At 36.7% G+C, this 20,843-nt stretch overlaps 1 protein-coding gene across 4 annotated transcripts in view; it reads right to left on the reverse strand.

Moving 5' to 3' along the window:
* Window positions 1–1,753: 1,753 nt before the first annotated feature.
* LOC132163270 (molybdopterin biosynthesis protein CNX1-like) overlaps window positions 1,754–20,843 on the reverse strand; it is a 42,591-nt gene continuing 23,501 nt past the window's right edge. For all 4 annotated transcript variants that reach the window (XM_059573492.1, XM_059573493.1, XM_059573490.1 and 1 more), the window contains 11 exons: window positions 19,481–19,611; window positions 16,305–16,406; window positions 16,065–16,148; window positions 15,565–15,792; window positions 14,837–15,027; window positions 14,613–14,717; window positions 14,131–14,439; window positions 9,908–10,065; window positions 9,684–9,790; window positions 3,102–3,158; window positions 1,754–2,207 (listed from right to left, as the gene is read on the reverse strand). In XM_059573492.1, the coding sequence (XP_059429475.1) occupies window positions 1,995–2,207; window positions 3,102–3,158; window positions 9,684–9,790; window positions 9,908–10,065; window positions 14,131–14,439; window positions 14,613–14,717; window positions 14,837–15,027; window positions 15,565–15,792; window positions 16,065–16,148; window positions 16,305–16,406; window positions 19,481–19,611 (1,685 nt within the window). In that variant the 3' untranslated portion in view covers window positions 1,754–1,994. The remainder of the gene's footprint in view (window positions 2,208–3,101; window positions 3,159–9,683; window positions 9,791–9,907; window positions 10,066–14,130; window positions 14,440–14,612; window positions 14,718–14,836; window positions 15,028–15,564; window positions 15,793–16,064; window positions 16,149–16,304; window positions 16,407–19,480; window positions 19,612–20,843) is intronic.

The following is a 20,843-nucleotide window of genomic DNA, read 5'->3' on the forward strand; positions in this document are numbered from 1 at the left end:
AAGTGTCCAGTTGCAGTGGTTTGATAATCCGAAGTGTATGAGTAATAATACAATAATGTTTATGCAGGTGCTTGATTGTCATGGCATGTGTACATGTCGGTTGGGGAAAAAGTTGAAATCAACTTCCAACGAGATTAATTAAAAAATCATTCATATTTGGCTAATTTGTTTAATAAAAAAATTGATGAGCTGCTCATGATCACAAACTGTAAAATAAAACTATTTTTTTTATTCTATTATTATTTCTCCTCTCAAATAAGGAAGAATAAATAATAATAAAAATTATTGAGAAATAATATTTAAATAGAATAGTCAAAGTGGATAGTTAAAATAGAAAGTGGGTAGTTAATTTTTTTTTTTTAAAAAAATAATTAATTATCTTTTTTAAAACTAAAATAAAGAAAAAAATTTGCTCAAGTGAATATGAATGTTGTAAGTGACTTAAAATGAAAATGAGCTTAATTTGAGTTTGAGCTGCCTACACCATTAGGAAATGAATTAATATTATCACCATTAGGATAGATTGGCGTTATCATAAACATGGCATAAGCTTGAATAATGCTATTAATGCTTACAAAAATTATATTCATGGAAAAACAAAAAGACTAAATACGAGAAGGAATTTCAAAGAATAGTACAGTCAGTATGGATTGTATTTTATGAAGTGAAAGCCTGACTAGAATCTCTTTCTCTTAATTTTAGGATCAAATTTACTGATTAAAAAAAAAAAAAAAATGGAACTTTTTTTTTCTCATTTTCTTTTTATGAAAATCTTAATTATGTTAAGTTTTCAGGGTAGCTCAATCGGCTGGGACCACGCCTAATGAAGCGGAGGTTACTAGTTCGAATCCCCCCTCCCCCCTCTTGTGCGGACATATCAAAAAAAAAAAAAAAGTTTTCAGGGTAGCTGTAACATTTCAAACCCTAAAGATTAGGTTAATTAGCCTAGTTTAAATGGATCAAACTCATTAAGTTAGTATAATTATTTTTAGATAATTTTGCTTCTAAAACCCTAGCTGCATACTAGTTTAAATAGCATGGGATTTTGATTTCTTAAGTGAGTCCTAATTTCAGTCAAATCCTATTTTGACTAGTAAATTTCATGTGATTAATTTTTAAAGAAATTAATTTTTTTAGAAAAACCTACCCTAACCGCACATGTAGGGATGGATATTGGGCCACCCCCATATTTCTCTCCCTTTTTCTTTCTCTAAAATTTTTGTAAGAGCAAAAATACCCAAGAACCCTAAACCCCATACACGCCACACCTTATACCTGAACCAAAACTTAGGGAGCAAGTAGGACAAGGTAGGTTATTGTTTGTTGGTTGAAACTTATTTGGTAGAGCAATAGCAAAGTGTTTTATCATACGTCGGCTTGCTATCAAAAATAGATGATCTACAAGAGAATGGTGGCTTGAAGTTATGATGCAGATTGGAGACATTCTCTCCTTTCTGCAGAACCAAACTGGAAAATAGAAGTCATCTGTTTTTGTATTGCTCATTTGCTAAATTGTGCTTTAATCAGAGTAAGAGGAAGCATACATATGGGTCAATTTGAACTGAACAAAGACAGACAGTTCAGATGTGGGGATTATCCAGAAAAGAGGCTGACACACAAAAAGTCATTTTTAGAGAGTTTGGAATCATTTCATATTATTTTTGGGTAAATGAAGCATTTCATATCCCATAGAACACAAACCACCAAAATGACCTGAAAGCAGGACTTTGTCATCTACAGGAGCCTCAGTAAGGGCATTGTAACTGTATATTTGGCACATTTCTAGAAATCACAGATCCAGAATGTAAACCAACATTAAAACTGAAACAAATGATTGAATGAAGCATTTAAACAAGAAAACTTAAAAGAGTAATTGGATTAAGCAATCACAGAACTTGTAAATGTATGCAGTTTTACATTCTATAGTTACTGTCAGTTTTTTCAAGAAGATCCTTTTTTATGCTTTCTGCTCCTCCATACTTCAATCGGAACAACTAACAAGAACAACCAGGTTCTTTGCCACCAGCAGAGGCCGACTTATAACTTTGCTCCCACACATCAACAGCGGCAGCTTGTGCATGAGGGACATGCCGAGGATGTTTTTCTCTCTTGTCCCCCTTTATCTGCTTTAATGCGTGCTTAAGGGCAGGCAACAAAGCCTCCATGCACTCAGAAACAGCATTTGGATTCCCAGGCATGTTGATGATCTGAATATAAAAATCCCATATAAATTGACTACCAAATTATGATGCTGTTAGGATCATATATGGATCCAGTTGGTACTCTTTTGGGCCTCCGACTCAGGAAATCTGACCCATGAACCAGGCAAAGACAACTCACACAGATTGAACCCGTGATTTCATCTTCCATCCCTTGTTTGTGAGGGTAAGAGATGCCATTGGTCCAAAGATTATTGTGTGAACTGGAAACTTTAGGTGATGATATTGATTAATGTGATATACTTCTGGTATTGCATACACTTGGCATGCTAGATCAAAGATTGTTAAGATCATGAAAAAAGACATGAAATCAGCCCATTGGGACTAACCTGGCATTTGATGAGTAATTCAACTAGCATTCAAAATGAATGTCATTTATATCAACTATAATATTTTTTTTTCATAATCTCAAAATTATCAAATACAATTCCCGTTGAGATTATTGGTGATGGCTATATATATATCCTCATTTTGAGGTAACTCTCACAAAGGGTAAACTAGTGCACGCAATTGCTATAGGAGGAAAAAAGGTAAATTTTCATTCTATGAAAGGTCCGACTTCCCTTATGTTTTGTATGCCACATTCTTTCAAGTGAAATTGAGAAACCATTTCCTCTGTCAAAACTGGGCCTTCTGAAGGCTTTAATGATAGATATGCCTCTTTTTTTTCCCCAGTTTGATAAACCTAATATCCTTTTTATTTTCCCATTTCACATAACCAATAAAGTTGAGTTTATCATCAATGAGAAATTTTAAATTTGTAATTCATTCCCACATTTACCAGAAGAATAATTTTGCTTGCAAGAAAACATCTAATTTCGCAAACAAATAAAACCATCATGATAAGAGATAAGCAAAACAAACAATGAATTGTGCCATTACCAATGATGATCCCCGTATTCCTGCTGCAGCACGTGAGAGCATAGCAAATGGTGTCACCTATTTTAGAAAACAACAGGTGAGAAAATCAGTAACAGAGAAGATAAATGGTGTCACCTATTTTAGAAAACAACAGGCGAGAAAATCAGTAACAGAGAAGATAAACGTAATTCAATAAGAACACAGATATACAATGATTATCAGTCAACAACTAAACACCCCCTTTTCATTGATTATTATTTATTATTTATTTATTTGGTAGGGGGGGGGTTTGGGTGGTGTGGGGAGAGGAGGGAGGGATGGGTAACACTTAAAGAAATTCCATTTTTCAATGAGGCTCAATAGTTTGCTTAGACACCATTAGTTTAAACGTGATATTGCCCTATCGAAACAACAAAACTTCAAAGTAGAAGTCATGTGTGGAGCAAATGGAACAAAGGTCACCTACTACTGTAAAATTGACAGCATTTTTTTTTTTTTTCTTTACATGTTCACACAAGAGGGGTGAGGGGGAATTCGAACTAGTGACCTCCGCGTCATGAGGCGTGGCCCCCAGCCGATTGAGCTACCTCTTGGGAACAAAATTGACAGCTTCTACAATTACTAGTTTGCTTTCATTTTCTATTTCCTTTTAGACAAGAAACTAAACATAAGTGTTTAAATCTTTACTCGTGGGGTATGAGTGATCTATTGCTTTTGGCCATGTTTTCACTCCTGTAAATTGTTCATTTCATTTTCAACCGACTCTTGTGGAGCTTCAATCTTTAAACTTGCAGACCTAAGTTTATAGATTTTCCATCAAAACGTCTTTTTGGGTGCTTTATCACAAATCCTAGGGTTCTCACAAGAACCTAGAAGCCAATCCCAATTTCATTAAGCTGAATTGCCTTAAATGACTTAACAATCTTCTATTAAGAAGACAAGACCTCAAAACCTTGGAAACAATTAATCATACATAAAAACCCTTGATGCAAATTTATCCTAGCCATACATAATAAGAATAAAGGGAAAAAAAACTTAAATAACTAAAATAGACTAAGTTGCTACAGTACCATCATGGCATTACCAGTGTTAGAAAGGTGTATTAGGGTTAATAGGTTATGGGTATTTTGGTCTTTGTATTCTATGTTGGACTTGTATATATATGTTGTTTGAGAGGAGAGTAGTTGCATAGAGAATATGCAGCCTCCCCTATTCTTCTTCTATTCTTTCTCTACTTTTCTTCTATTATTTTCTCTCATACGAGCTATGGAATTGGAAATGAAGGCCTTACATCAACATGGTATGTGGGAACTTGTTCCATTACCGCCTGCTAAGAAGACTGTTGGTTGCAAATGGGTATACACGGTTAAGTTTAATCCTGATGGTTCAATTGAACGGTTGAAAGCTCGTTTGGTTGCGAAGGGTTATACCCAAACATATGGTATTAATTATGATGAGACGTTTTCTCCAGTTGCCAAAATCTCTTCCGTCCGTATTCTTATTTCTTTGGCTGCTAATCTTAATTGGCCCTTATTTCAGTTGTATGTCAAAAATGCCTTTTTACATGGGGATTTACATGAGCAAACACTTGGGTTTGTTGCTCAGGGGGAGTATCGGAGTTGTGTCTGTAAGTTAAAAAAGGCCTTATATGGCCTCAAGCAATCTCCATGAGCATGGTTTGGGAAGTTCTCTGAGGCAATTACAGAGTTTGGTCTTCAGCGCTGTCAGACAGATCATTCAATATTTCACTTGCATACGAGTGCTGGTTACATTCTTCTTGTGGTATATGTAGATGACATTGTGATTACAGGTGATGATTCAAGAGGCATTGCTCGATTGAAACTGTTTTTTTAGCAGAAGTTTCATACAAAAGATTTGGAAAAACTAAGATATTCCTTGGGGATTGAAGTTGGTAGATCCCGAAAAGGTATCAATTTATCTCAAAGAAAATATGTTTTGGATTTGTTAGAAGAGACAGGTTTTCTGGGTGCTCGTCCTGTTGACATCCCAATGGATCCTAATAAGAAATTAGTAAAAGATGACGGGGAATTATTTGAAGATCTTGGTAGGTATCGTCGTTTGGTTGGAAAGTTGACTTACCTTACTATTACTAGGCCAGACATCTTATATGCAGTGAGTGTTGTTAGTCAATTCTTGAAAGCTCCTAGGATTTCACATTGGAAAGCCATTACTCGTATTCTTCGATATTTGAAAAGAGCTCCAAGCCTTGGGATCGTGTATAGACCGAATGGACACCTCCGGGTAGAAGGGTTTACTGATGTAGATTGGGCAAGTTTGTCCACAGATAGGCGATCAACTACAGAATATTGTACATTCTTGGGTGGAAATTTGGTGACTTGGAAAAACAAGAAACAGACGATAGTGGCACGGTCCAATGCCGAGGCAGAATATAGGGCAATGTCTAATACTACTAGTGAGTTGACGTGGTTACAACATTTCCTCCAGGAGATCGAATTCGCCACTCCTACTCCTATACCATTATTTTGTGATAATCAAGCTGCTATACATATTGCGTCTAACTCTGTTTTTCATGAAAGAACCAAGCATATTGAGGTCGATTGTCATTTTGTTCGAGACAAGATACTCAGCGAAGATTATCTATACCATTCGTGAAGTCTGGAGATCAGCTAACTGATATGTTTACAAAACCCTTGTGTCGGACGAAGTTAGAGCTTATTTGTTCTAAGTTGGACTTATATGATATATAGGCTCCAGCTTGAGGGAGAGTGTTAGAAAAGTGTATTAGGATTAACAGGTTATGGGTATTTTGGTCTTTGTATTCTATGTTGGACTTATATATATATGTTGTTTGAGAGGAGAGTAGTTGCACGGAGAATATGCAGCCTCCCTTATTCTTCTTCTATTCTTTCTCTACTTTTCTTCTATTCTTTTCTCTCATACAAACTAACAACCAGAAACCTTGGACAGTATTTCTTTTTTTCCAGACCTTGTCCTGCACCACCGTCAATAAGTGATCTATTGCTTTTGGCAATGGTTTCACTCCTGTAGATTTTATAGATTTCTTAAGTTTTAGATCATAATTCTCTAAGGGCGCCTTTTGACCTGTATGCATGAGGTCTCTCCTATTTCTAGTTAAATTCGTAATACTTAACAAAAAGAGGAGAAACGTGCATCTGACTATCATCCTACCAGTGCTATGACCGCGAGCAGTTTTACATTGATTGACAAGAGTAGACATTAATGCTTTCCTATCCAATTGGCTATATTGGCTAGGGTATTTTTAAACTTCCAAGCTTTACCTTATAGCCAAGAAATATCAGCAATATAGAGAAAGAAACCCCTTCATTGCCCTCGTTTCAACATATAGCTACTTTTGTTTTAACAAATAATTCAAATTCATTCAAAGTGTACAGGGACACAACCCTAGTACACAAGAAATATATTAGAGAACCCATAATGTATAGAACAAGAACAAAACTCCAAAAATTAAGGGAAATTAGAAACAATTCCTTCCCTTCTGATACCAAAAAACCCTTTGGTCTTATTTGTGCAAGACCTAATTGCTCCGACAACTATTTTCGTTGACTTTAGGGCTGTTGCCAATCCCCCAATAATCCGTTGCTCTGTACTTCACCACTCGCAACTACTTTCCTAGAACCTACCAGAGAAATGTCTTTCTTACTAGCCTTGCTAAACCGCACCCCTTCTCCTTCTTTCACTTTCCATTTCGCCTTGACTATTGGTTGAAACTGCCTCTGATACACTGCCCCACATAACAGATCAACCTCTTCTTGTATCATCAACCATGACTTGGATTCAGAGCTTTTACCATCACCTTAGCTTTACTAGAAAACACTGGGTGCTCCTCTTCTCCTATAGACCTTGACCCTTCCGCCCCTTTGGGCTTATAACTCCTATCCACCCCATAAACCCAAATATCCTTCCAGCCCATATCTTTTAAGCCCAATTCTTTGTTCCCCTCCATAAACGACCGTCGTCTTTTCTCCTCCATTCTTGGCATCAACAAAAAATCCTCATGTTTCTTGATATACTTACTGCCAGTAACATCCTCCTCAAAATAATGAGCCACCTTCCTCATCTGAGCACCACAGCTCACCCACACACTCCTTGCCCGACCTTCCAGAATAATGAAGAAGTTCTGCCACCCTTTGCACCATACTCTGAGACCTCTAGGAATCTCCCATGGCTATTCACTCGCCATTGTGCAACATGCACTGTATTACCCATTCTAAAAGTCCTACAGAAATCCCGTTTATGATCTCCTCTAATCAGCTCTTCCACTGTCTTTGACAGCCACCCCACCAACAGCTTCCCAAACAAATTGCTCGATAGACTCCTATGCTCCTCTCAACAAGACAAACATTGTTATTCCCAAATCTCAGAAAAAATTTCAAATGCTTTTGCTTCGACATAAAAATAACCCATCACTAAATCAACAAGCAATCAAACCACACAATCCTCAACGAAATACGCAGGAGAATGCCCTCCGATAACACTCACTCATTCAGTTCTCTCAATCTACACACTTGCCAACCAGACACCCAGAGGCAACAATTAGTAACATATAATATGGTAAAGCAGAAGAATTTGAACTGGAACTTATCACGACTTAATCTTCAAAAACATATAAACCCATAGCAATCAAATGTTACACATGAATCCCACCTATGAAAAGTTCAAGATGTCAAAACTGAATTTTTTTTTTTAAAAAAAATATGTAATTCAATCTTATTATAAAGTGCGAAGGGGGCATAAACGACAAAAAGGGCTTAACATGGACAAGCACTTTACACAAGGCCTCCTAAGAGTCAGTATCACACAAACAAATACCAAAATCACACAATAGACGAGGATTATTCTGAACAATACAGGAAATCCCACCACCGTTATAGCATGTGTCTTTTTACTACAGGATATGATGGTTCACGTTACAAATAGGAGAGGGATAAACAAAAGGTAGTAACACAAGACACAAGATGAAGACAACAAATGTCTTTTCATCCTTTGTTTTAATTCTTCATACCTAAATCCACCACAACCAAGCATTTTGCAGAGAAAAACACCTTTTCAACAAATTAACAGGGAGTAAATATAACCCTGCAGAAAAGGACCACCAAAAGGGTCGACAAATCACCGCTCCAAGTTTTACACTAAATAGAGGTAAACAATTTTACCCCATATGAAAAATTCAGCACAACAATTTATTAGCCAAAGAACATTGCATGCTCTACATTATGAGGGAATCAAAATGGTGACTTCATAGACAAACAAGCACTGATACAATGACACTCAACCAAAAAATTCCAAAAGCTAATGCTGCAAGCAAGTGGGGCAATAATCTATGTGAAGCTTAAGACACTAATGAAAAAGCATCTATCGGTTCTCAGCCATCTCATGAGCTCCACAGCCCCATAAGTTTGGTCATGTGCATGCAGCCTGTGAGCTAATATACAAATAATAAACTATTTCACAGCTTCGTCTAGTGAAGAGTAGGCAAAATCTTGGGAGTAAACATGTTGGTCAAGACCCTACTCAACTGGGCGGGGACTTCTAATGTTTTCCAGTTTTCTACTTTGCCTCAATTTGTGGATTTTTGTTCTTTTTTTTTTCGCCTTTAGTGGGGCCTTTCTTTATATACATTCTGGTATCCTGGGGTTGCGCCCCTCTATGCTTTTTAATGAATTAATTATTTATCAAAAAAACCGTGGGAGTAAACACCAAAGAAAAATACAACCCTAAGAATGACCAGACACATCACTACAGCTCAAAACTCATCCCATAAATACTCCAGAAGTCGAGACTATTAACATCAATATACCAACTTCCGCAATACTCAACTACTTACAAACGTACATACCACCCAGGGCTATTATCATTAAGATTTCAGGCCAATTTTCCCTTATGGTGATCAATGGGACAATATTTTATGGCAGAGAACATTTTTTTTTGTAAGTAATCGAAATATTATTAAAAGCGTAAAGTGCACCCAAGTACACATGAAATAAGAGAAATACCTAGCTAAAATGAGAAAAAAAAAGAGCCAAAAAATCATGAAAACTAAGGTCCAAAGGAGATATAATTGCAATTGTCCAAAGATAGAGTATTGAAGAAAAACGCCTTAAGCTCCTCCAACGTCTTCACACAGTCCTCAAAACTCTATCATTTCTTTCATTTCAAAGACATCACAAAATACAATAGGGCACCATTTTCTACACAGTAGCACTCCAAGTGCTACCAGCAAACCACAACATGCAGACAAGTCGATAACTCATCTAGACATAACCCAAAGCAACTAAAGAAAACATTCCATGGGGCAAAAACAATCTCACAATGGAGAAGAAGATAGTTCACAAACTCCCCATTCCTCTTACACATACAGCATCAGAAAACAGTTACAAAGACAAGATTAGAAGATGAGGTGTAAAAGGTATTACGAAATTTCCAGCCAAAACTATTCTCTGATTTTCCACATAAAATTTGAAATCCTTTCCAAGAGTAAAAGTACAATCATAAACAGCAGCATAGACGAGTACTCTTTTTTTTTTGGTGCAAAAATATAACTTACTGCAGTAGTGACCAACATACATAAATTGGTTGTACCTTTAAACTCTCCACCATCATTACATGCAAAAGACCAGGTGTTTCTTTCTCGATCAATTCTTTGGTTGCTTCAGGGGTTACATCTCTTGGGGTGAAGCCAGTGCCACCTTCATTGAAGATACTTATCATAAACAGGAAGAAGAAATCTTTACAAAACAATGTAAAAATATTATGTTACTTTCATCAAAAGAAATGAAACACTCGATGAAAAGCAAAAATCTTACCGAGGGTAAGAATCAGATCCATTTTGTCAACATCACTCCATCTCTTTAAAACATCCTTAATTTTGCTCACATCATCTGGGACCACAGTTGTTGCAACTACCCTTGCTCCTCCCAACCTTTCTGATGAAGAATTTACAACAGAAACAGCCCGAGGACCACTGAAATTTTGAAATGTTGAAGAGATAAGGACAAATGTCAAAACTAAGGTCAGAGTTCAGCTTCTCCACCAAAACACAAGAAGTAACCTTCTCTTTCCACATCACAGGTTTCAGATAGGAAATACATCTTAATAGAAAATGGAAACTGCTGCAGAATAAGAACTGAAGTCAACTTTAATTTTCATGTATCTCTGATATGCAACCCAATAAGTTAGAACAATTCACAACATTTGTCAACAATCAGCTTTTCACATTAACCAGAATTACACACAGCCCTAGTTTCAGTGTAATTTGTGCTTCCAAAGAGGCTTCACCTTTGAAGTCAACACCTCAAGTCATCGAGTCTTCAGCAAGGATGGTGTTAAGACATTGAAAATATAAACATATGATTCTTACATCCTAAGTTGCAACATATACTTGGAGTGGGGAGGAACACATTGGTAAGACCTTATTAAGCTGAACTGTTAAGTTATTTCAAAAATATTGTAGCAAAGTACTCGGTACTTCCAATGATCCACTTCAACAAGGAACAATGTGAACTTTGCTCTTTACTTTGGCATCAATTCAGTGACCTTTTAGAAACAATCATTCAAAAAGGAGTATCCGGATGCATTTGAAGTTTGACACCGACCTTCCTACTCCAAGTTTGGCATCACTAGAAAGAAGACAAATCAATAGATAGAGCCATAGAGGTATCCAAGGATATTATTAGCCACTATTGGTCCAATAGCTGCTGAAATTTTGTCACAGAGCATTCATGTTTTCCATATCAAACTTTTATATGGCAGAACATCCACTCTGCCCCTACCACTTTGGCATGCACAAAGTGACATTGTCAAAAAAAAAAAAAAAAAGATTCCAAAGGGTTCATCTAGATGCATTTAGTTTAAAACCTTTCTTTTTTCAATAAGTAAGCAACTAGTCTAAACATCAACCATCCTGCTTTCGCATTTACATTATCAATATGAGAAGGAAGATGATTCTCAAAGCAAATTTACCTAAGAAAGAAATTTCTTTAATTGATATACAATGTCATGATAAACAAGTCAAACATTTCCTTTTAAATAAAAATACTAATTCAAATATAATATCAGGTAAATCTTGTTAAGAGTAGGAATTAGAGGAACCTTTGTTCATCATAAAATCATAAACCCAAACTATCCAACTACCATAAGCACCCTCCTTGGCATAGACATCAGATTCAAGTAACTGAAGGAAAGCCAATAATAGGCCGTAATCAATGAAGACCTAATAATAAATGGATACAACCTAAGATATCCATGAAATATATTTGGTTTCTCTTGTATACTTCCTATATACGTGGGAGCGCCTTACGCTTTTAATGATATTTCGATTACTTTTATATATATATAAAAGTTATCCATGAATTATATCATAACGAATCACATTACCTCATATCATCAATTTCTTCATTTCACCATATAAGATGGAGAATTCAAAAAGAAACATATTGCAAGAATCTTCAAACTAATAGCTTGAATCATCTGCTAGTGACAATTTTTGGTGCCATCTGCTTAGTAGTGTTTGAGAGTCATGCTTAGAGTTTGAAACTCATATAATTCACATTTTCATAACTGTTGTTTCATCTCTATATAACTTGGAAGAGTATTTGGCAAAATAAGGTTCCCCATGAGAGTGATCGAGAAGATTGAATATCGGTTGGCCAGTTGGAAAAGGTTGTATTTGTCGAAAGGGGGTAGGGTCACCCTTATTAAAAGCACTCTTGCTAACCTGCCTACTTATTACTTGTCTCTTTTTCCTATTCCGGTGAGTGTTGCTAAGCGCATTGAGAAGCTTCAACGCAATTTCCTTTGGGGAGGGATAGGCGAAGAGTTCAAATACCACTTGGTGAAGTGGTCGCAGGTTTGCACTCCGATCAAGGAGGGAGGGTTGGGGATCAGGAACTTATTGGTCTTCAACCGCGCTCTTTTAGGGAAATGGTTGTGGCATTATGGGTCGGAAAGAGACGCTTGGTGGAGAGATGTGATAGATGCGAAGTTTGGAAGCTTATGGGGAGGATGGTGTTCGGTTGAGCCTGGAGGCACGTTTGGGGTAGGGTTATGGAAGAATATTAGGAAAGGGTGGGAAACTTTCAAAGGCTTCACAAGATTTGCAGTGGGGGATGGGTCTCGGATTAGCTTTTGGCATGATTGGTGGTGTGGAGATTCTGCTCTCAAGATAGCTTTCCCGAGCCTTTATAGTATTGCTTGTGCGAAGGAGGCCTCAGTTGCGGATAACGTGGAGATGCTAGGGGGATCCAACCAGTGGAACGTGAGTTTTTCGAGGGAGGCTCATGATTGGGAGGTGGAGACCTTTGCCTCATTTTTCCAGGTGTTACATTCTACAGGAGTGAGAAGAGGGTCGGAAGATAGATTATGGTGGAACCCTTCCAAAAGAGGTACTTTCAAGGTCAAGTCTCTCTTTCTCTCCTTGGCATGCTCGGAAGGGAGGAGGTTCCCCTGGAAGAGTGTGTGGCGGACACAGGCTCCTCCAAGGGCAGCTTTTTTTGCATGGTCGGCGGCTTGGGGGAAAATTCTGACCTTAGATAACCTCAGAAAGAGAAAATGTGATTGTGGTAAACAGATGTTGGATGTGTAAGAAGAGTGAGGAGACAGTGGATCATCTTCTTATTCATTGTGAGGTGGCGTCTGCTTTGTGGAGTGCCTTTTTTGGCCGTTTTGGGTTATCATGGGTGATGCCTGGTCGGGTTGTCGAGTTGCTAGCCTGTTGGTGGTCTGCAGGAAGGGGGGGGAGTGCTGCAGTCTGGAAGATGGTGCCTACTTGCTTTTTTTGGTGTCTATGGAGAGAGAGAAATAATAGGTGCTTCGAGGATGTGGAGAGGTCTTTCGAGGACTTTTTATCCTATTGTTTCCATACTCTGTATCTTTGGACTGTAGCGTTTGTTTTCCCGGATTCGATTAGCTATAATGATTTCCTTGTTCGTTTTTCCCTTTCTAGTTAGGTGATCCTCCTTGTATACTTCCAGTGTACTTCGGGACGCCTTACGCTTTTAATAAAGTCAGTTACTTACTTATCAAAAAAAAAGGTTCCCCATGAGAGTGGCGTTTTTTGCTTGGCCGGCTGCTCTAAGGAAGATCCCTGCCATGGATAACCTAAAGAAGTGGCATGTCATAGACTCATAATGGTTGATTGGTACTATATGTGTAAGAGGAGTGGGGAGTATGTGGATCGTCTTTTACTCCATTGTGAGATTGCTAGTGCCTTATGAAATACTATTTTTTGTCAAGTGGTAGACTTATTCACATGTTGGAGTGGGCAGTTTGGTAGTCTTCAGAGTGCAACAATGTGAAAGATGGTTTTGTCCTTCCTAATGTGGTGTCTTTTGAGAGAAAGAAATTATCAAAGTTTTGAAGACCGTGAAAGGATAGTGGTGGAACTAAAGACTTTTTTTTTTTCAACACTCTTTACCACTAGAAAGCTACCTTTAACTACTTTAATACTTCTAGCTTTGATGATTTTTTTGGTCTTTTTTTTCTTTTTCTGGTTAGGTGTATCTCTTGTATACTTCCTGTGTACTTGAGTTGTACCTTTGCGTTTTTAATGAATTTTCAATTCCTTAAAAGAATTTCTCCTCTCTCCTTTTGGTCTTCCTTTTCTACTACAAGCTTTTCTTTCTTTTTTTCTTTCTTTTCATTTATCTGAACTAATTCAGGAAGAAGACAATGTGTCATAGATTTGTAAACACAAATAGAGAATGTGGCACAATCTCATTGGGCACTACCATTATGCAATTCATATGTGAAAGTTCCATCCAAGTTGACAGAAACAAGCAGAGGTAGCACTAATGGTGTTACATGTCACAAACTGATGTTCAGAGCTTTAAGAGTTTCATGGTCAAGCCATAAGTGAGGGAAGTTATCTGAAATGAAGAGAGAGAGAGGTAGAAGGAAGTTCTTGAGATTCACTTATAGCAAATATGAATATAAAGGTTTCACTTCCAAGGAGGAAAAGTTACAGAATATAGCATATGAAGCAAAGATAAACATGGTCTCGACATAGAAAAAGCAATATGTGGTACAATACCTTCTATCAGGCCCAGACCCTGATGCAACAGTATCACTCACTGTTAGAACGGCTACTTTGAGCTCAGCATTCTGAGACCCATCTGCAGTTATTTCTTTCGATATAATTCCTTCCGATGCCGAAGTTGATTCTGACAATAAGGAACTATTGCAAAAGGCAGTATTGCTTAACTCAGAAATTATAATGGCAGACACAACAGTCCCAGCAGATATGACACTGCCTGTAGCTGGCAACTCCAACAAAGCATTAGCTGACTTCATACTTAAAAGCCTGCTGCTCCTCTGATGACCAGTGCTCTCTGCAACAAAACTGATAACAATTGATCCATTTATCCTAATGCAATTGGGAGAGAAAAAATCAAATAAATCCTACACGGAGAAATTCAATACAAAATAATGTCCTATAGAGGATTCATTTGGACGCACACCCCTAAAAGCCACTAGACTCCCCAATCTAAATGATAACATACCTAAAGAACTTACCCAGGATTGCCTGAGCCATCATTGACATCCCATCCAATAATGGCACGATGGAATTCTGGTCGAACTGGATCTGCTTTTATGGGCTGGCGAAGACGGGCCTGAACTCTGTGCATGTTATAAAAGAAAAGCAAACAATTACTTACTCGACTAAATCACTCTCAACAAAAGTGGGAGAAAGAGAGAGAGAGAGAGAGAGAGAGCACTGTTTTTGAAGCTTTGGCAACCTGAAAAGATGAGGGTTTCCCCATCCAGCAAGACGGCGGATGGTGGGGACCACAAAAATATGGAAAGAAACCAGAGAGCTCACTGGATTTCCTGGCAACCCAAATGCAAGAATTTTGCTGTGAATTTTACCCTCTACTGGGTTTAAATTGATCTCAGAAAATGTCAAGGGCTTCCCTGGTTTCATGAAAACCTGAAAAGGCAATCAAATTTCAAACCTAGGAGTATAATTTAGGGGGAAATCCACTTTACCCCTCTGAAGTTTCATGGGTTTTTCAATTTGAACTCCAAAGTTTAAAAATTAGCAATATACCCTCGTAATGTTTCAAAAATTTTCAATTTAAACCTTCCGTTACTAATTTCCGTTAAATTGGACGGAAATTTTTTTAAAAAAAGCCTGAGGGTAATTACGTAATTTCATAGATTTCCGTCCAATTTAACGGAAATTAGTAACAAAGTTTAAATTGAAAATTTTTGAAACATTAGGGAGATACATTGCCAATTTTTAAACTTTGGGGTTCAAATTGAAAAACTCCTGAAACTTTAGGGGGGTAAAATGGATTTTTCCCTATAATTTATATTTCTATGATAATCAAACTTCAGATATTTTGATCAAGTCTGACACCACATTGTGCTTGGTAGCTCATTCTAACTACAAACATACAACTTACATCAGACAACTTCCTGAAAGAAATCATGATGTATAGAAAAGAATTGGCCATCAGTCTACCTTACTAAAATACACAGTTCCCCTCTTTGCAAGCAATGGCTTGACAAAATCCTTGTCTCCCATGGAAACACCTCCAGAAGTTAAAAGAATGTTAATACCAGCAGCTAAAGCAGTATCCAAGATCCTCTCTAATTCTTCTTCATCATCTCTAGCAATACCAAGGTCAACAACTTTGCACTGCTGCTCTGCAGCAGCTGCCAGTATCATAGCACGGTTGGAGTCCCTAATCTGCAATAGAGTAACCAGCTTAAACTTATAAACACATGGAAGATATAAGCTAATCTTGATGAAAACCCAATGCATGTTTAGACAACCTGAACTAAATCCTGTATTGTAGTTTTTGGACACTGAAATAACGAGAATGTACTCTGTTTTAGAATGACCAAAGTCATTTTAACCCCTTCACGACTAAAATTCCTTGATAAAAAATGAGAGATAGGGAGAGAGAGAGATGCAGCCCAAATTATGCATTTTGGAGTTCTCCAATAGACATGTGATACCTGGCCACGATTTAGAAACTTGGTTGTTGGCTCTGTAAGTTCATCTCCTGTAGAAAGCACCCCAATTGTTGGGGTAGGATAAACCTACATAACAACATTAGCCCTCACTGTTTTTAAATATTTTCTTTTGAAAAACGTTACTGAAAAAAAATATGGTTATGCAGGGTGTACACTATATCCTCCTCAACCCTGGTTAGTGTTTGACAACATTTTTAAGCACAAAAATAAGTAGATAAATACCTTCACCATCATTACACCCATAGTAGCAAGTAAGCCAATTTCTGAAGCACCTACTCTTTCTCCAGATTTTAATACCATGGAATCTTTCTCAATGTCACATCCCTGGCAACCATCTTATTATATGAGCTTAAAGATATAATAGCTCAAAACAAATTGATGCTATTAAACAGGTAAATAGGGCTTTTATTAGATAATATTGTATAAAGACAAAACCCAAGCAAAAGTGTCAATTGTACTCCTGCATTTGACTTTCCATAGCAAGCATCATATATAATCCTTATACTCAAAAAGTACTCCTCAAGAAATATAACTGACCTGTGAGACTTGCATAAATGAGCAGAACTAAATGATGATGGGGAACAACTTAAAAGTGCTCTGTGCCACATTATAATCATTGTCTGACAGTTCTAAAAAAAATTAATTTGCTACCTCTTATCCATCAAACAACAAGTTTGTCTCAAAGTAATAAAATAAATCGTTAACTAAATATCAAAAGTATCTTACTTTCGTCTCAACATTTTTCCAAGTAGAATGAAGGCATAAACACATGCTTAATCAAGCATGACAACTCAAAAGCCATGTGTACACGAGGTGCATACAAAGATTTAAAAGACAGAACCAAGATATTTTTTTTACAAGTAAGTCAATTTCATTAGAAGATCAAAAGTCACAACCCTAGTATAAAAAAAGTATACAAGAGAAAACCAAGATATATTCACTTCAAGTTTTGAATGGATGTGCAAGGAATAAGTTAAGTAGGTTAACAACATTAGAATCCACAAGCCAGAATTTTTTATTTTTTTTTCATTCTCCCATCATAAGAAGAAAAGCAAAAAATATAGATCAGAAACGTAATAGATTCAGGTGTGCTTCACAGAAGTGAAATTCAACCAAAGCACATAAGTGGTTCAGCCATAGATAGTACGGTGGTTTTCATCCCAATATCATGTGACCCAAGTTAAACAGATTGGTGAAAAATGCAATTGCAACTTAAAATATCCAAGATTGAGAAAAAGCAGAGTATGGCTGAACATGGTAAGCCTCTGGCCCATTAAGTGTGACATTAGTAAGAAAATAATTTCTGAAATTCTGCAAAATCAATTCTTATAGCCAACAAGTCCATGCACTTCATTTTTTAGCCAAAATACATTTTGGTCCCTCCAAGTTTATGCTTGTTGTCAATTTGGTCCCTATAGTTCTAAATTAAACAATTATATCCCCGAAGTTTCAGATTGTTGCAAATGTACTCCTTCTGTCCAATAACAATGAACAATTGTGAGAAATAAAATAAGTATAATTTTTAAAAAGAATTAAAAATAAGAAAGAGGAAGAAAATAAAAGAAGAAATGTTATATTCAGAAAAGTTTTGGCGAAGATTTAAAGAAGTGTTCTAGATGACTTTGGCTGGAATATGGAACTTGGTTGCTTGCCGCTGGCAATTAAGAATTGGTGGCGATTGGGGAAGGAAGAGTGAGTGAAAGTATGAAAGATTGCGGGTTCTACCTTTGCTTAAATCCACCAGCAGATGGCAGGTGTGGCATCACGCTACAATGCCAACAGTGCACTATCCTCACCTCACCTTCACCCAGCACCCCAACCCCACCCGCCAATCCCTGGCAGATCAACAACCACTTGCTTCTCAACAAGGATTACACTGTTTGCAACAATCAAATTCTTGGAAGAACCAAAAACCATGAGCTACAGTGACCAAGATTGTATTGGGTTGTATACAGTTTGCAACAGTACACAGGCTCTTCTATTTTTTTCCTCATTCTTCTTTTTTCTTTTAAAAAATCAATTTTATGTTATCTTTTCTCACAAATTTTTTTTTTTTTATATAAGATCTCACCGAAATGACATTGTTGTCATGTAACATGCAGCTCATGGACAGTAGTCTGAAACTTTCAGAATGAAATTGCCCAAACCAGAAGTATATGGACCAATTTTTTACCACAAGTGTAAACTTGGAGGGCCAAGATTTTAGCCTTAATTTTTTTTAAGGACAATGGTAAGATACACAAAGAAGGTAGCGTTCCCCATACCCAAGTGAAGGTAGTCATTCTCAATTATTATCGTAAAAAGTCCTACATCTATTTTTTTACAAGTAACAAGATCAACAAAGGTGCAAAAGGGTGGTTGATTTGTTTGCTTGCAGGTGGACGGGTGGTCACTCTTGATGTGTTGTTGTGTGAAAGATGGTGCCATCTAGCTTATGTGGTGCTTGTGGAGGGATTGAAATAATAGAAATTTGGGGAAACTTCACTTTAAACCTCTAAATTACTACGCGTTTTGAGAAGACCTCATAAAATTTCAAAAACTTTCAATTTCACCTCCTGAATTTTCAATTTGATGCAATGTACCCCTCCACCAATTTTTAAACGTTGAAAGTTATAAAATGACCATTATACCCCTAACTTTTTTATAAAATTTCAAATTTACCCTTAATTTCAAATTAAAAATTAAATAATAATAATAATAATAAATAAAAAATAAAAAATAAAAAAATAAGTTATTATACCCTTTTTTTCTTCAATTTTTTTTTTTTTTTTTTTCATTTTTCAATTTTTTTTTTTTTAAAACAAAAATTGAAAGGTAATTTGGTCTTTTTAGGGGTTTCCGTTAGGGTTTAATAGCAAAAATTAACGGAGTGAGTAAATTGCATCAAATTAAAAGTTCAATAGGTAAAATTGAGAATTTTTGAAATTTTGGGGGTCTTCTCAAAATGCATGGTAGTTCAAGGGTCTTTTGTGAAGTTTCCCCTAGAAATTTCAATAACCATGAAAGGACGTCGGAAGACCTTAAGTCCTCCTTTTTTCCCTCTTTACTTGGACAGCTGCGTTTTTAGCTTCCTTAGTGATTAGTTTTAATGATTTTTTTGGTACTTTTTTCTTCTACTTAGGCATTCTCTTCTATACATCATGTGTACTAAGGTTGCGCCCCCTGCACTCTTTGATATACATTACTTATCAAAATAATTTACTGTTTGAACCTCAATCTGTCTTAGGAGTTGGTATTGTGGCAAAGATGAATTCATCTACATTCAGCGACAATTACTCATGTTACAAAATCACTAAAAGAGTTGATGTGGCATTGTTAATATATTCATATCAATTACACTCCATAAATGATTAATTTCAGTCATGTTATGAGCATAATTTTGAAGTAATGAATCATACCACCGGACGAATGTCAACACCTTTGCTAGTCTGTACCAATATTTTGACCCACTTTGATTCACCTGAACTATTTTCAATTTGTTCAGTGTCTTCAACTTGAACAACTGCATCAGCACCATCAGGTATTGGTCCTGAGAGAGAGAGAGAGAGAGAGATAAAAAAAATCAGAAAAGGAGAGGGAGGGATCAAATATTAATATGAAAAATCAAATTCGAATCAGCAAACAAAGACTTTCATGTATCTGAAGCTTAAACTAATTTATATTGCTATAGAAATTTTCTTCGAAAAGTTAAACTTTATAAGCCAAAACCTCATTTTTGGACAAGTATGAGCTATCTCAACTTAAGTTTTTTTTTTTTTTTTTTTTTGTTATGAATAATAATTTATTGAAAAGAAAAGGCAAAGCCCTTGTACAAGAAAAAATATACAACAGAGACAACCACACTAAATGCGTCTAGAATCTAAAAATTAACAAGATCAAATAAGTCAAAGAGAAGAAAGTAGGAACATAGACTACAGCCCAATCTAAGAGAAATCTCAAAAATAAGGATTTTAAACAAAGAACAACAATCTCACAGTAGTCAAAGAGGCGCCAATTCATTTCTCTCCAAATACTCCACATTAAGAATGCATGAATAAATTTCCAAATAGCCTCTTTGGAATATTCCCGCCCTTGAGACTTCCAACATTGTAGCAGCTCTATGATGTTGCCACACATCATCCACGAAACTCCAAATAAGTTGAAAACCAGGTGCCAAAGATAAGGGGTGTACTCACGGTCGATGAGGAGGTTATTTATGGTCTCTTCATTCTTTTTACAAAGGCAACTCCAATTGGAGAAGATCCCCCGTCTTATGACATTCCTCCAAAGGCACACCCTGTAGGGCCCTGGAGCTTCCTCTAAATAGCAACCCCCTCCCTTTGGACCCCCTATTACCTGTCTCCATAAAGAAGTCTCCTATTGCACAAATCTCCAAAGAAATAACAAGTAAATCTTTATTGAACTACATACGATTGTTAACGCCCAACCCTTCTCTAGGAACTGAGTAGATAGTCTTCCAATTTACCAAATGAAGCTTAGGCTCACCACCTAATCCATCCCAAAGAAAGTCTCTATGAAGACGTTTCAATCTCCTAACTATACCGGCTGGTAAAGGGAAAAGGGACAAAAAGCATGTAGGCAAACTGGATAACATACTCTTGATTAGAATTAGGCAACCACCCTAAGACAAGTAAATCTTCTACCAACTAGCCAATCTTTTTTCCATTTTCTCAACAACTAACTTTCTACGTAAAAGATGCACCTAGAGGAAGCCCCAAATATTTCATGGGCAAAGAAGAGATGCTACTACTGAGAATATTG

This window comes from Corylus avellana, chromosome ca10 (genome assembly GCF_901000735.1).
Source record: "Corylus avellana chromosome ca10, CavTom2PMs-1.0".
Lineage (NCBI taxonomy): Eukaryota > Viridiplantae > Streptophyta > Magnoliopsida > Fagales > Betulaceae > Corylus > Corylus avellana.